This window comes from Periplaneta americana, chromosome 15 (genome assembly GCF_040183065.1).
Source record: "Periplaneta americana isolate PAMFEO1 chromosome 15, P.americana_PAMFEO1_priV1, whole genome shotgun sequence".
Classification (NCBI taxonomy): Eukaryota; Metazoa; Arthropoda; class Insecta; order Blattodea; family Blattidae; genus Periplaneta; species Periplaneta americana.
The window spans coordinates 139,107,099-139,119,204 of NC_091131.1; the positions used below are offsets into that span (position 1 = coordinate 139,107,099).

At 35.8% G+C, this 12,106-nt stretch overlaps 1 protein-coding gene and 1 non-coding gene across 10 annotated transcripts in view; both read right to left on the reverse strand.

The window, feature by feature from the left end:
* The window catches only part of LOC138715397 (P43 5S RNA-binding protein-like), a 150,751-nt gene that overhangs the window by 77,851 nt on the left and 60,794 nt on the right, over positions 1-12,106 (reverse strand). For all 9 annotated transcript variants that reach the window (XR_011336284.1, XR_011336288.1, XR_011336286.1 and 6 more), the window contains 2 exons: positions 10,729-10,852; positions 1,076-1,181 (listed from right to left, as the gene is read on the reverse strand). Coding sequence is in view for 3 of the 9 variants with exons in the window: in XM_069848255.1 (XP_069704356.1) it covers positions 1,076-1,181; positions 10,729-10,852 (230 nt within the window). In the remaining 6 variants the exon portion in view is untranslated. The remainder of the gene's footprint in view (positions 1-1,075; positions 1,182-10,728; positions 10,853-12,106) is intronic.
* TRNAY-GUA (transfer RNA tyrosine (anticodon GUA)) lies at positions 3,723-3,794 on the reverse strand. Its single transcript has one exon. It is a non-coding gene; the product is annotated as a tRNA-Tyr (tRNA).

The window sequence follows — 12,106 nt, forward strand, 5'->3', positions numbered from 1 at the left end:
ATAAATAGATATACTTACATACAGTAAAAAAAAAGGCAGTCAACACGAAATTGACTCCATTTTTATTTTCTTCTTGCATGATATGAAATCAATTAAATAGTTGCAATGTTTGCCCCCAGACATTTTCTGAATGAAATATTGGCTTTGAATAGACTAGTTTTACACACAACAGCACTCATGGGCATTCTCATTGACAGCAGTAGGAGATGACTTGCATTATCAAAGGAAAGGGATCTGTACCCCATTTCTAGTAGTCAACAAGTCACAGGTATTGATGTGCATTTCAAAATTATGCACTTCTCAGAGGTTACAATCACAGTTCAATAATGGTGATGTCCACTTCAGTTACGGAGTCCATGTAGTTTCCTATAACATGGTCGAAATTCTCCTATCTGAGGAGATTGTAACCTTCCAAGTCTGTGAAGATGCCTGATAATGAGCGAAAAAGGGGTTGGTATTCCTTAAATTTCTCTTTTTTTTCTCTTCTAGATCTCATTCTAGGTTTAGTTTATACCTCCAAAGTGAACTATAAATAGGTCATAAGTGCATATTTTATACTGCATATTTAGACCATCTTTCAGACTTAAAAATTCTACCTCTATTAATCTATTAAGCAGGGTGTAAGCTAGTAAATAAATAATTGTCGCAAAAATAGAGAGGTGAAAAATTGTATTTGTGCAAATTGCGAAAAGCTTGTGCAACATTTTAAAATAAGACCAGCTTCATGGTCTAGTGGTCATAGCTTCTGGCTATAGTTCATGAGGTCCCGAGTTCGATTCCCGGTTAGAGCACAGGAATTTTTCCTTAAAGGGGATTATTCCTGTGTTCGTCCATGGTCTGGAATTTAGGTTAAGTTTAGAGTTAAGACCTCTCCTGGCACCACATTATCATAATCATCCTATCACATCATCGGGGTAATGTAACTCCGCCTTCCAGGCGCCCCAACCTCAGAAGTGGGTTACAACTAAGCCACGGCCAGGAGAGAAGACCAGAAATGTCGAAAGACAACCTGGTGGCATTGGATTAAAAAAAAAAAAAAAAAACTTACATACAGTATTAAACATATTTCACTTACTTTTGAGGACAATTTTCTGCCACAATCTGGATGGGAGCATTCAAATAGATTTTTCTCATGGAAACGTTTCATGTGTTCAGTGAGATTTCGTTTATACATATACGACCTATAAAAACAGAAAAAGTAAATTATTATTGTATTCAGAACTTAAAAGGATACACTGCACAAATAATACTTCAACTAATAAATTACGAACCTATGCAACACTGTAAAAAGTGTCGTAATATACAATTTTATAATTTAGGCCTAGCTGTTTTATGGGGGTGAGAAGTCGATAAATTACACTTAGGGAGAGCAAAATTAGCAGATTTCTATGGAAATCAGGGGACAAAATGGGTAGTATGTGGCCTCGAGGGTTCACAATTTGCTGATGGTTGTGAACTATTAAAACTCGAGAAACGCCATTTAATCCTACCAAGTCCTACATATGCATGTCCACATCATAGTCCCTGGGTAACGCTAAGCCATGTGAGGGCGCAAAGCGAGTCCTTGATGCTATAATTGAGACTTATCAGCTAAGGGAGTAAACCCTGACAGAAAATCATCGTCCCCTCAGGATTGCTGGGAGGTTAGGCGTAGGGTTGGCGACTCTACCCTGTAAAAAAACTATTGCTATGAAACCCAAAGAATTAGTAAACGGACGGATTAATCGTTGGCAATCTGGCTTGAAAAAGGTAAATGAGTTACGGATTGGTACTTGGAACGTCCTAACATTATACAAACCAGGAGTATTGAAAACGCTGATTGAACAATTGAAAATATGTACTGCGGACATAACAGCAATACAGGAAGTGAGATGGTTAGGTGAAGGAGTCATTGAGAAGAAAGAATGTACGGTCTTCTATAGTTGTAACAAGCATAAACATCAATTTGGTACAGGATTTGTAGTAAATAATAGAGTCAAGCATTATCATGGACTTTAAACCCTTAAGTGATAGAATATGCATCCTTAGAACTAGAGGTAAATTCTTCAATTGTAGCCTAATTAATGTCCATGCTCCGACAGAAGACAAGCAAGATAACGAAAAAGAAAGTTTTCATTATCAATTAGATAAAGCTTACGACTCCTGTCCCAAGAACGACATTAAAATTATACTAGGTGATCTGAACGCACAAGTTGGTAAAGAAAGTGTATACCAAACCATCATTGGGAAACATAGTCTCCACAATGTCAGTAATGACAATGGATGTAGGCTAATAAATTTTGCAGCCTCTAGAGGAATGGTCATAGGAAGTACAATATTTTGTCATAAGAAGATCCACAAAGGTACCTGGAAACACCCTGACGGAGTAACTGTGAATCAGATTGACCATATTCTAATAGATAAGAGACATATATCCAGCTTGATGGATGTTAGATCTTACAGAGGAGTTAATATGGACTCAGATCATTTTATGGTTATATCCAAATTTCGACAAAGAATATAAAATCATAAAAATGTAAATACACACCAAGTTAACAGCAGGAAAATCGTAAAATTCAACATTGAAGAGCTAAAAAAGGAGAAAACTGAAACGTTATACAAGCAGCAAATGGAGGAGCAACTAAGAAATAGGAAGAATGACACGACAGCAAATAATGTGACAATAAATGAACAATGGAATGGAATAAAGAATATAATTACTAGAACAGCTGTAAGTATATTAGGAGAAATTGATAAACCAGAAAGAAATCACTGGTTTGATGAGGAATGTGAATTGGTTACACAAGAGAAGAATTTAGCTTATACCGTAATGCTACAAAGAGGATGCACAAGACAATCTAAAGAAGAATATAGAATTAAAAGGAGAGAGGAGAAAAGAGTTCATAGGACAAAGAAGAGGATATATGAGAACCAGCGTATGGAAAACTCAGAAGACTTCAGAAGGACAAACAATAGTAAGCACTCCGATAGGAAAAACTTTAAACCTAGAATCACTATGTGTAAGGATAATGAAGGGATGATTTTAACAAAAAGGAATGAAATTCTAAAACGATGGACCGAACATTTTAAGGAACTTTTAAACAAGGAACATAATGATCTACAATGTATTATAAATAATAACGATTATAGGAATGATGATCATGATGATATTGATGAACCCACCGAAGAAGAGATAAGAGATGTAATAATTGGATTAAAGAAAAACAAAGCACCAGGAATGGATAGTATCCAATCAGAACTCCTTCAGAGTAGCAGTAATGAATTAATACAAGACATACAGAAATTAAGGACATATGGACACAAGAAATGATTCCTGATGATTGGAGAATTGGAGTTACATGCCCATTGCACAAGAAGGGTGACCAGATGATTTGCTCTAATTATAGAGGAATAACGTTATTAAATACCACTTATAAGATATTCTCCAGAATCTTGCACAACAGGCTATTACCATACACAGAAAGGGCCATAGGAAAATATCAAGCTGGCTTCAGAAGCGGAAAGTCGACAATTGATCAAATTTTTACTTTAAGACAAATTATTTAGAAAACATATGAACAAAATATTGAAACTCATCACTTGTTTGTTGATTTTTCAACGGCATATGACAGCATCAATAGAGCTGAGCTTTATAAGGCGATAGTAGAGCTGAACATTCCGAAGAAGCTGGTGAGACTAGTTAAAACATACGATGAAAGAGTAATGGAACGGAGAAAAATTCTCTCCGGCGCCGGGATTTGAACCCGGGTTTTCAGCTCTACATGCTGATGCTTTATCCACTAAGCCACACCGGATACAACTCCGACGCCGGTTGGAATCGTCTCAGATTAAGCTCCAACTCTTGGGTTCCCTCTAGTGGCCGCCCTCTGCACTACATCATAGATGTCTATGAACGCAGGACCGAAGTCCACACATGTGCTGAGGTGCACTCGATATGAGTGACTAGTTGGCCGGGATCCGACAGAATAAGCGCCATCTTAAATCACGAAGTGATTTACGCATATCATATATATATATATATATATATTTTTTAATGTACCGAAGTACATATGATATTTCCATGCAGATATTCTGCGTCATCATACGATGAAAGAGTAATGGAATGGAGAAAAATTCACTAGTCATTCATATCGAGTGCACCTCAGCACATGTGTGGACTTCGGTCCTGCGTTCATAGACATCCATGACGTAGTGCAGAGGGCAGCCACTAGAGGGAACCCAAGAGTTGGAGCTTAATCTGAGACGATTCCAACTGGCGTCGGAGTTGTATCCGGTGTGGCTTAGTGGATAAATCAGCACGTAGAGCTGAAAACCCGGGTTCAAATCCCGGCGCCGGAGAGAATTTTTCTCCGTTCCATTACTCTTTCATTGTATGATGACGCAGAATATCTGCATGGAAATATCATATGTACTTCGGTACATTAAAAATAATATATAGTTAAAACATGCATGGATGACAGTCAGTGTCAAATAAAGATCCAATCTGAACTATCAGATTTATTTCAAACAACTAAGGGTCTAAGACAGGGCGACTCATTAGCGTTTCTTTTATTTAATATTGCCCTTGCAAAAGTGATAAGGGATGCAGATATACAAACTAGAAGTACAATACTCTACAAATCATCCCAAATAGTGGCCTAGGCTGATGATATAGATATCACTGGTCGATCTGTGGAGAATGTTAAGAGAACATTTACTGCTTTAGAAACAGCAGCCCAAAAAATGGGGCTGAAAATTAACGAACAGAAGACTAAGTACATGATTGTTGGATGTAAAAAACAAAAAAGGGACTTGACAACAACAACCCACTTAAAAATTAATCAATATAAATTTCAGAGGGTCTCTAGTTTTGTATATCTGGGCTCCTTAATCAATGACACTAATGATATTAGTGAAGAAATTGATAGAAGAATTCAAAATGCCAATAAAGCATATTTTGGATTATTGAGGCACTTTAAGTCAAGACTTCTTACAAGGGAAACAAAATGCAATATTTATAATGTTTTCGTAAAACCTGTATTAACATATGGCAGTGAAACGTGGACCCTCTCAAAGACTCATATGTCAAGATTGAGATCTTTTGAAACCAAAATTCTAAGGAAGATATATGGTCCAATATGTGATTAAGGAGAATGGCGAATAAGATACAACTTTGAACTTTACCAACTATATAAGTCCCCTGATGTGGTTACAGTCATTAAAATATCAAGATTAAGATGGGCAGGACATGTGCAAAGGATGGCAGATCATGAGATACCAAGAAAGTTATAGGGAATAAATTTGAAGGAAAAAGGAGTGTAGGACGACCAAGACTGCGATGGATGGATGGAGTGTTAGAGGATCTAAAGAAAGTGGGAATTAAAGGATGGTGGTTGGTTGCCAGGGACAGAGATGCATGGAAGAGAGTTCTAAGGGAGGCCGAGGCTCAAATTGGGCTGTAGCGTCGATGATGATGATGACTATGGAAATCAACTCACTGATTACAAAAAACTGACAACAAAAATGCTTAAAAATTTTAATATGCATAAAAGCCAAAGCTAAATGTAACATATATTCCTAACAGCATCCTTCTTTGGCAAAAGTGACCAGAATTGTTGCTCATTTTGCATTACCCAGGAGACAAGTGTGACTTAAGAGAATGTCACAGACGCGAGCAACGAAGACATATAGCATAAAACCCAGAAAGGAAGCTGTAGCTATTTTTGGGTTGAATAGAGGACATGATTGCCTTGCAGCACATCTTTGCAAGACTGGAATTTACAACACAGAAGAATGTCCACTGTGCAGCATACAAGGCTCATCAATGAACAAAAACATCTGCTTTAGTGCACTAAACTGAAGAAAGAAGCGCAGCAGTACAGAAATTTGACTGCTCTTTACTGGGAGACAAGAAGCAAATGGGTTAAATGTTCCCAAAAGCAGCCATTGGAAAACAACATATTTCTAATAGCATAATCGTACTAATCATAACAAAGTTTATTGAATACAATCCCTTAAAATTTATTTCATTTACACAATACATAGAAAATAAATTTCATTACACACCCATTTCGAAAATGGAGGGGGGAGGTTCACAGAATTCGAAATCAATGCTTCTTCACTGTACGCAATAAGATTACTTTGTAAATTTAATAACTTAAAAAAAAACTGATTTTAGCTAATCTTTTGTACAAAGGACTGGTCTAATCACATCACTGATGATAAATCCGATTTGTTTTTCCTAATTGCACTGGATATTTTTGGCATATTAAAATAGTATCCACTACCGTGTTTCAATGGTACAAGCTTAACAAACCAGACATCTGTATGATTGAGATATAGGTACTTTATGATGCCTTTGTACATTGTGGGTTTAAACAATCAGCACTATTTAAAATCTGGACATACAAACACCGACTTGCACTATCCAGTTATACTATTAGACTAATATTAAAGCTTTGATTCAAAAACTCTCAATAGAAATTCCCGAAATAGTATTAGTTGTTATTATTACTTTGAAAACATCCCTTTTATGCAATAAAATAACGTGCTACTTTTACTAACACTATCCTAGACACAGACAAGGAATGCTGACTGGAGAATGTCTTGAGCAAAATAATAAAAGTAGAGGCTATGGAAGTCATCAAATAAGAACTCATATTACAAAAGTGGGGGACAAAGGCTAATTGGGATTTCCTGGTCTCTGATTGAGTCAAGAATCCTGATAGAACAGATATTTAACGCTTGTTGTGAATTTCAGTGACGTCCAGAGAACCCAATTAGTCAACTCTACTCTCCTCACCTCCACGCTGGGGCCCCTGGGATCTTTTAAGATGTGAATGAGACAGTGTTGTACAGAAAGCAATGGGAAGTTACCGCATTTATCCTTTCCAAGAAAAACTGCAAACATGGCATGACAAAACTTTCCATGTCCAGGAGGGGGACGCCTGGAAAGGACACATTATGAAGCAACCCATCAGAGAGAAGAAAAGAAGATTAGAACGTGGAATGTGAGGACTCTTTTGCAAGCAGATAATTTGGAAAACTTGAAGGAAAAAATGAGAAGAAACAGAGTGGATGTGATGGAAATATCAGAAATGAGGTAGGAAAAATAGTGATAAGTTGGTGAGTGATGAATGTAAGTTGTTTTATTCAAGTGGTGAGTGCAAAGAAAGTCATGGTGTTAGTGTATTATTAGGACCTCGTGTGAAAAATAAAGTGATATCAGTGCATTATTTAGATGACTGGATGATAATGGTGAGACTATAAGGGAAGAAAATAGATTTGGTGCTTTGCTTGTGCAAATTTACATGCCACATAGTGGATTAGAAAATGAAGAAGTGGAAGAAAGCTATGACAAGATAGATAGTTGAGAAGGAGAAGAAGGGAGCATGTGTAATCATAATGGACGACTGAAACGCAGTAGTAGGAGAAGGACAAGATGGAAGAATAGTTGCAAAATATAGACTGGGAAAAAGAAATGACAGAGGAGAATCTTTGGTGAATTTCTTTAAAAGAAATTCAATGATTGTTGGAAATACATTATTCTAACAACATAAATGAAGAAGATAAACATGGACATGCCCAAGGGACGAAAGCAGATATCAAATAGACTATATATTGGTACAGGGAAGATTCTGAAATTGCTTAAAAAATGCAAAGACTTTACCAGGAACGGATATTAATTCAGATCATGTTCTGCTGATAGGCGAAGTAGATATTCGTCTGAAGAAAATAAAAGGAAGACAAGTGACGAAGAAATTTGACATGGAAAAACTGAAGAATGAAGAGAACAGAAGAAAATTTAAAGCATATTTTCAAGAGGAAGCCACTACATTAGAATCCACACCTGAGAATAGTAATGAGTACTGGACTCATCTAAAAAGCTGTATACAGAAAACAGCAGAAGAAACAATAGGATACAGAGAAGAAGTGAGAACAAAGAAACTTTGGGTCATAGGCAAAATGTTGGAGAAGATGGAGGAAAGAAAAAAATGGAAAAACATCAATATGGAAGAAGGCAGAAAAACTATAAGAAAGTAAACAACGAACTAAGAAGAGAAACTGATAAAGCAAAAGAAGACTGGATGAAAGAGAAATGTAAAGAAGTAAAGGATCTAGAGAGAAAAAGAAGATATGACTTATGTATCACGAAGTTAAATGTTTGGACTTCATACATAAGAACAGAAAATCCATGTGGTTGATAGAAGACCAAATAGGAAATTAAATAACAAACAAACAAGGAATACTGAACACATGGACGAAACATGTAGAAGAGTTATATGAGATAGGGAATCGTCCAGATAAGTTAACCATAGAAGACAAAGCAACCATATCAGGAAACGAGAAAGGATTTTCTATTTTAAGATAAGAATTTGAACTAGTGCTTAGGGATATGAAGAATGGGAAAGCAACAGGAATTGATGGAATCCCCATTGAATTAGTGAAATGCTTGGGCGAAGACAAGAAGGAAATTCTACCACTATGCAACGAAATATATGACAACGGCAAATGGCCTGAAGATTTTACAGAGACAGTGTTGCTGCCAATAATGCCAGGAAATGTAAGGAGTTCAGGACTATCAGTCTCATATTCCACTCAGCAAAGATTCTCCTACGAATACTGAATTGACGTTTATATTCTAAGATAGAGGGACAGTTGAAAGAAGAGCAGTTTGGCTACAGAAAAGGAAAAGGTACAAGGGATGCAACTGGATTACTACGAACAATTGATGAAAGATACCTAGAGAAGAATAAAGAAGTGTATATAGTATTTGTGGACCTAGAAAAGGTTTTTGACAGAGTTGATTGGAATAAACTGATGAGGATCCTAAAGAAAATTGGTGTGGATCGGAAAGAGATAAGACTGTTCAGTATTATTTACATGAAATGAGTCAAAAGTCAGGATAGGAGAAGAAATGTCCAAAGAAAGTAAAAGAGGAAGAGAAGTACATCAAGAATGATCTTTATCATCTACCCTGTTCAAAATCTACTTGAAGGATATGAAGAACTGATTTCAGAACATGGGAGGAGTAAAAGTAGGAGGAAGAAGAATAATGTGTATAAGTTTTGCTGATGATATAGCGTCATTAGCAGAAGAGGAGACGATACTAAGGGATATATTACTGGAGCTAAATGACAGCTGTGAGTAGTATGAGATGAAGATAAATGCAAACAAGACGAAGACCATGGTTGTCGGAAGAAAAATAGAGAAGGTAAACTTGCGAATTCTAAATGAGGCAGTAAAGCAAGTGAACAGCTTCAAATACTGTACTTCGGACGTACTATAAGCAGTAACATGAGCTGCAGTCAGGAAGTCAAAAGGAGGACAGTAATGGCAAAGGAAGCTTTTAATAGAAAAAAAAAAGTATCTTCTGCGGACCTCTGGAAAAATAACTAAGGAAGAGACTAGTGAAGTGCTTTGTGTGGAGTGTGGCAATGTATGGGACAGAAACATGAACATTACGACGAAATGAAGAGAAATGAATAGAAGCATTTGAAATGTGGATATAGAGAAGAATGGAGCATGTGAAGTGGACAGATGAATAAGAAATGAAGTAATGGAAAGAGTACGTGAAGAAAGAATAATGCTGAAACTGATCAGAAAGAGAAAAAGGAATTGGTTGGGTCAATGGCTGAGAAGAAACTGCCTACTGAAGGATGCACTGAAGGGAATAGCGAAAGGGAGAAGAGTTTGGGGCAGAAGAAGATATCAGAAGATAGACGATATTAAGATATGTGGATCACATGCAGAGACATAAGGGTTTGCTGTGGAAGACCTGCCCATGGGCAGATCACTTATGTATGTATTACAAAAGTGCAAATATCTTAAACTTAGCCAATGTTGCATGCATTATATTTAGTAAATATCACAAAACTAAAGAAAAAAAAACAGTTTCACCTCCTATAGTGAAGAAATTTTAAGTTACACTGAGATATCGAACTGTAAAAAAAAAAGAAACTGAGACACAACAAACAATTTTAAACATGTTCTGAATTTACATATAAAAATTAACTATAAATAGCCTAGCTGTTAGTTCCTGGAAGTAAATCATATTCTTTGGTATTATTATAGAAATACATTAAATTAAGTATGTATTTAGTACATTTCTGTTACAAAATGGCGCACAGTTAGCTGAATGGCTAGAACATCATCTTTCCATGCTGGTAATGCAGATTCGAAATCCAGCAGAAGGCAGCATAAAGAATTACAGTTTCAGCATGTATTAGACGCTTGGGTGAATGACATAAAGTCAAAGTTCCTGCTATTGGATATAACTTTTTTTTTTAACTTTCGTAATTGATATGTTTAAGAGTTTTATTTCCCACAATTGTTACATTTTACATGCAGAAATTAATTTTTCTTCCATTCTTCCTATCGAAAATACCTACAGGAAGAGAAGAGATGATATTTAAATACCATGAATGTTGTTCCTGCAAACATCTGCCCATAGGACGTACTACTGAACTGTCAGCATCATTCCGATGTACAGCCAGGAATTATAATGGAAAAAATGGTAATAACCAACATATGTATTCTGCTCAGAGTTCCTCCTGATTTAAGTGAACAAAACTGATTGAATAGTTTCAAACATTTCCAAATATGGACAATTAATTTTATTTAAAAAAAGTGATGATAACTTCTATCACTCATAGAAATCTACTATCTGCAAGCCTGACTAAAATGTGCGTACATAGTAGGCATCTTACTACTAAGGACGACATGACAGGGAAAGATTTTTCTCCTCACCTTTCACAGTTATCATAAGGACACAGTAGTAAGTCTCTGTTACTTGGATCTTGATGAATAAGCACGTGTACTTTCAGTTTACATCTTGACATGAAACGTTTCTGGCAAACATCACAAGTGAATTCTGCAACATACAAGATAACAAAACAGACAACATTATGCCAACATCATAGATGTTATGATTAATCACAATTAGAGGGCCAATATTAACATTCTAGCCAACATGAAATGAAATAGGAAAACTGCTGAACTTTTAAATAAAACAGATTTCTTTATGCTTACATTAATATTCTTATAGAATTTCTGATCACTGTTCAAGTGAATAATTTCATGGGTATATATTTTCTTCATTCATGTAAGTAAGATTAATCAGTCATGATTAGGGTTCCTGATTTCAAAACCAAAAATCCAGGACACACTACAAAATTTTGGTGATGTATGAAGAAAATTTTGGACATGGTACAATAAAGACAGGGAGTACACATGTAACAGTAAGTGTAGACATCAGTTATTAAACAGCAGTGGTAGGTCACAGATGTGTCAAAGCAGCGCTCAATATTAAGAATTCTAATTACATAGCAAGAAGAGGAATATACAGTGCTTGACCTTAGAGGTGAACTTAGAGGTATGGGGCTCGACATTGAAGTAAACAGATTAAGAATTGGAGCTTTTAACAGAAATAGAATAAATACTGAGGAAAAAAACAAAAATGTGGAGGAGACGAGGAATTAGTATGGGGATTAGGAGTTATATTAGCAATTCTTTTAATAATCGACAGGGTTGAACTAAACCCCGGTTCTCCAAAAAATCAGTTAAAACATTTCAGATGTTAAATAGTGAGTTGATAAAGGATGAAATAAATGAGTTAAGGAACGAAATTAATGAAATAGAGGTGGCCATGACTGAAGATTAAACAGGAAGTTTGGTGCTCCAGTTATATTTACCTTTTATTCATATTCTTACAAGTGTCTAGTGTGACAATTGTATGAGATCTGCAGTTATACGTGTTAACTTGTGAAATCCATTAACATTTTACTGAGATACTGTTTAATATTCCGTAATGTTATCTTTATCACTCCAAGCATTCTATTTGCATGGTTGCTGTGGTTGCTACCAACAAGATCCTAGATTTCAACTGATTTGGTGAATTATTTTAAAACACTCATGTCAAATGTAAGTACAGACGTCAATATTTCTAAAACAGCATGCCAATTTTGTGGTCAGTATTATAAAGGAATTAAAATACATATCAGTAAAGCACATCCTGAACAATATAGAGAATCTTTAATACCTGTCCAATCGTCTACGAATGATACAAACAAACATGTTGGGCTTTCCCCAAATATATCTCAAAATAAAATGGTGCATCTTCAAACCA